The sequence below is a fragment of the Drosophila montana genome, unplaced genomic scaffold (genome assembly GCF_035044405.1).
Source record: "Drosophila montana isolate Dmon_TW-CO22-7 unplaced genomic scaffold, ASM3504440v1 contig_3733_1, whole genome shotgun sequence".
NCBI lineage: Eukaryota > Metazoa > Arthropoda > Insecta > Diptera > Drosophilidae > Drosophila > Drosophila montana.
Genome location: NW_026998620.1, coordinates 4,600,055 through 4,603,708, shown reverse-complemented (window position 1 = coordinate 4,603,708; position 3,654 = coordinate 4,600,055). Strand labels below are relative to the sequence as shown.

Here is a 3,654-nt window from a genome sequence, read left to right as displayed (position 1 = left end):
TTGAACTGAACTCCCCACGCTGAGTCCAACAGCTGTTCACTGTTAACAGCCAGCATAACAGTGGCATTTTCATTAACATTTGGTGTTATTAACAGCGCGCATCAAAAATGTGCATTTCCCGCCAATGGTTGATCTTTTACATTTTTTTATTTAAAAAATTGAATGTTCTAAAAAGATCAGGTGGCCATTTGGTTTTATAAGTTAAAAGTTGAGTTCAATCAGTCGCTGACAAGTTGATGTACGATTATTTTCATTATCAAAGTAAGGTTAAGCGTTGCCACTACTGTACGCGTTACCACTTAAATGGTTCTTGTCTTTGCTAATCGTCAGCGGATTACTAACACAAAACACTGTTCGACGCAACGTTCTTTAAAATAACAAACAATTGTTCCAGATCTAGTTTGCATGTTAAATTTCAAAATAACATAATTTCTAAATCAATATTAAATTAAAGCAATTTTCGATGTCAATCCGATATTTGACGCTCGCAAATATATCACGTTTTAAAGTGATCGATACTGGCATTATATCGATAGTTTAGGCGTCGCTAATTGTGATTTGCAATTTCACTTTGCCTACTTCATACGTGCATATTTTTTATACAAAATTAAATTAAATATAATCAGAATATAGCTCAGCTCACGATATAGCAACAATGTCGAATACGCAAGCGACAGTTACTGCATACTTGGCAGCACAGAAGAAGACCACAAACAAAGATCTCGCTGCCGAATGGACCCTTATTGAGGAGCTGCACAATGAAAAGTAAACGTTTTGTGTGTTTTCCGGGTTTTTTTTTGTACAATTTTCGTTTTTCATAGATTGTGGAACGAGCTGACAATTAAGCTTGTAGCATTTGTGCGCCATGAATCGCTGCAGGACGAGACCGCTCTACTGCAGTTGTATCAAAACTTTATCTCCACCTTCGAAACAAAGTAAGTCGCAGCCGCACTCCAAAAGACTTTTCTACCATTAAAAATTATATATATTTATATTAACAGAATAAATCCCTATGGTCTGATTCAAATACTTGAGGTGGTCGTGGATAATATAAGCGACAAAAAGGAGGCCATCGATTTTCTAGAGAAAATGAAGGATAAAGTCAAAATATGCGATGAAGCTGTCTGGTATCTGCAAGTCATGCAGGGTAATTTATATCTGAGCAATCTGAACGATTTGAATGCCACCAAAAAGATCATCGAGGAGCTGCGCGATGTCCTGGAGGAAGCCGGCAACGTAACGCCAGTGCATGGCAAATATTATATGCTGGCCTCACAGTACTATCGCCGTGTGGGCAAGCACAGCGAATATTATCGCTGTGGCCTGCAGTTTCTGGGCTGCTCGCTGGACGACTACCCGCGTGATCAATGGGCGCAGCAGGCATTCTTTTTGGGACTTGCCGCCCTGTTGGGCGATGGCGTCTACAACATTGGTGAGCTGTTGGCGCATCCAATTTTAGAATCCCTACAAAATACGGAAAACGAATGGCTGGTTGAATTACTGAAGGCATTCAACACGGGCAACATAAACAAGTGAGTGCTCCAAGTCTTCCATCTCCAAACTTTTACAAATTCCGTTTCCTACAGATTTAATGAAATGAAAACTATTTGGTCTAAAATACCCGATTTGGCTGCTCAAGAAGTTAAATTGCGTCAAAAGATTTCGCTGCTCTGCCTCATGGAGATGACCTTTAAGCGTTCGGCCATCGAGCGTGCGATTTCCTTTGCCGACATCGCCAGAGAGACAAAGCTGCCGCCCAAAGAGGTCGAGTTTCTGATCATGAAGGCTCTAGCTCTCGATCTGGTGCGCGGCGAAATCGATCAGGTCGCTGGTGTGGTCAACATGTCCTGGGTGCAGCCACGTGTTCTGAATCGCACACAAATTGCCGGCATGGCCAGCACACTGGACACATGGATGGGTGCGATCACAAATATGGAAAAGCTTATGGAAAATCGTGCTGCCGAAATTCTCACAAACTGATTATAAGTTTTCTTTAATTTCCGTTTGCGTATATGCTTTTTGTATTAAACCAACACGCATGCATAATGCAAACTAAATAATTGGTTTTACTTCAAAGTTTCCTCCTGTAAGGTAGAATTAAACAAAAACAAGGCGTCGCTAAGATTTTGTCTAAATAATAATACTAACATCAAGATTAATCTCAGTCTGAAGGAGTCTTGCTTTACAACCAGTTCGATTAATTGATTAATCTTTCTGTAAATAGAGAAAGAGCTTTGATATTTGAAATGAAATAAATGATGTAATGTTACTTTATTCATGCAATAACTGGCTTATGTTAGTTGACGCCAATGGCTTCCACATAGCCCACACAAGTTTCTGGATTGAAGATGAATAAATTTCGATGAGGTGCTTCCATTTTGGTCACCACTTTGATAATCTCCTGCGCCACAACGCCGCCAACGACGGCGACTGCCGGTGAAATCTGTGCGAAAAGTAAGCCAAGTGCATCGCTGGTTAAGGAAGAGTTTGGTGCCAGCTCATCGCGGATTTGCTCCAGCAGCGCAATATCTGCCGCTCGGGTCTTGTAGTGGGGATCACGCTTATTCGCACTGCGGAAGTTTTGTAGAACGCGCAGCAGGACGATGCCGGGACCATCGCGACGCAGCTTGCGCTGGTAACTGGGAGCATTAATATCGAAGTCGAGCCAGTTGGAGTACGCCGGATAATCGACCTCGCGTTGCACTGGAGTGGACACCGTTTCGTATTTAACTTTTTCGTTCGGCTTCGAGATAACCTTGTACTTGAAAACGTTCCTACAAAGAATGAAGGCTATAGAAGCGAGTTTATATATATAGATGCGTCAGTGACTTACTCCACGTAGCTGTGCTTTTGCAAGCCGGCATAATGGAAACCAAACATGCCCCAAACGTCAGTGGCAAAAAATTTAACGCCCAAGTCCCGGCATATTGTGTCGATGCGCAACAGCTCCTCGTTGCTCGCGCCGTTTATAACGACAACATCAAATTGGCCAAAGAAGTCAGCTGTCTTCTCCTTCAATGGCTGAGTGTCGGCGGATATGTCCACCATAGGATTGAGGGCACGAGCACGCGTCAATGACGCCTCGGCCCGGTTGTTGCCCAGCGATTCACGTGGCGCCAGGAATTGTGAGCAGAAATCCTCCTCGGTAACCAATTTGTCATCGTGCAATTTCACCAAGTTCACACCAGACAAAATTATATTCTTAGTAATTTCGGCACCAAGTCCATTCAGACCGGAAATGAGTATATTGGCTGTGCGCAGTCTAAATGAGAAAATTTAATTATTACTGTTATTGTAATTTTTCCCATAAAATAGGAGACACCCGGCTAACCGGCAAACTTACCGTTTTTGTGATTCCAGGCCCCAAAGTCGTATTTGTCTATCATATAGCTCATTTTCGGCTTCGGTGAGCTCAACGCCAGTTTCTTTCGTGTTTTTATCTACGTCCATTTTCATATTTTAGCAAAATGTTGTCTCCAAATGTTGCAAAAAGATGAACGCCAAAAATGCTAGAGATGCATTAATTTTGCAAAACTATCGATTTGTCAACACGGCTAATTGGTGACTATTAAAAGTCGATAACAGTATTTATTGCTGCACTTGTTGCATTATCGACGGCTAATACTATCGTCATTGGTGACTTTTAAAAATCGA

The 3,654-nt window shown here is 42.0% G+C and overlaps 2 protein-coding genes across 2 annotated transcripts; one reads left to right on the top strand and one right to left on the bottom strand.

Annotated features, from left to right (window-relative positions):
- The first annotated feature begins 473 nt into the window (after positions 1-473).
- On the top strand, positions 474-2,060 carry Rpn9 (regulatory particle non-ATPase 9). Its single transcript, XM_064694033.1, has 4 exons — positions 474-765; positions 822-935; positions 1,002-1,532; positions 1,587-2,060. Exons 1-4 carry the CDS (start codon positions 656-658, stop codon positions 1,978-1,980), a joined length of 1,149 nt encoding a protein of 382 aa, XP_064550103.1. The 5' UTR covers positions 474-655; the 3' UTR covers positions 1,981-2,060.
- Positions 2,061-2,240: 180 nt separating this feature from the next.
- Positions 2,241-3,518, bottom strand: Aos1 (activator of SUMO 1). Its single transcript, XM_064694034.1, has 3 exons — positions 3,344-3,518; positions 2,834-3,262; positions 2,241-2,774 (listed from the first exon to the last, which is right to left on the bottom strand). The coding sequence occupies exons 1-3, from the start codon at positions 3,454-3,456 to the stop codon at positions 2,297-2,299; spliced, it is 1,020 nt and encodes a 339-aa protein (XP_064550104.1). The 5' UTR covers positions 3,457-3,518; the 3' UTR covers positions 2,241-2,296.
- Between the last annotated feature and the right edge of the window lie 136 nt (positions 3,519-3,654).

What these genes read in the sequence shown, in the direction of transcription:
- Aos1 (XM_064694034.1), bottom strand. Translation starts at nt 3,456, where the DNA reads ATGAAAATGGACGTAGATAAAAACACGAAAGAAACTGGCGTTGAGCTC. An exon ending in GGCCTGGAATCACAAAAACG is followed by an intron (nt 3,263 to 3,343) that starts GTAAGTTTGCCG and finishes TTTCTCATTTAG; the next exon opens with ACTGCGCACAGCCAATATAC. An exon ending in CAAAAGCACAGCTACGTGGA is followed by an intron (nt 2,775 to 2,833) that starts GTAAGTCACTGA and finishes CATTCTTTGTAG; the next exon opens with GAACGTTTTCAAGTACAAGG.
- Rpn9 (XM_064694033.1), top strand. Translation starts at nt 656, where the DNA reads ATGTCGAATACGCAAGCGACAGTTACTGCATACTTGGCAGCACAGAAG. An exon ending in GAGGAGCTGCACAATGAAAA is followed by an intron (nt 766 to 821) that starts GTAAACGTTTTG and finishes CGTTTTTCATAG; the next exon opens with ATTGTGGAACGAGCTGACAA. An exon ending in ATCTCCACCTTCGAAACAAA is followed by an intron (nt 936 to 1,001) that starts GTAAGTCGCAGC and finishes TTATATTAACAG; the next exon opens with AATAAATCCCTATGGTCTGA.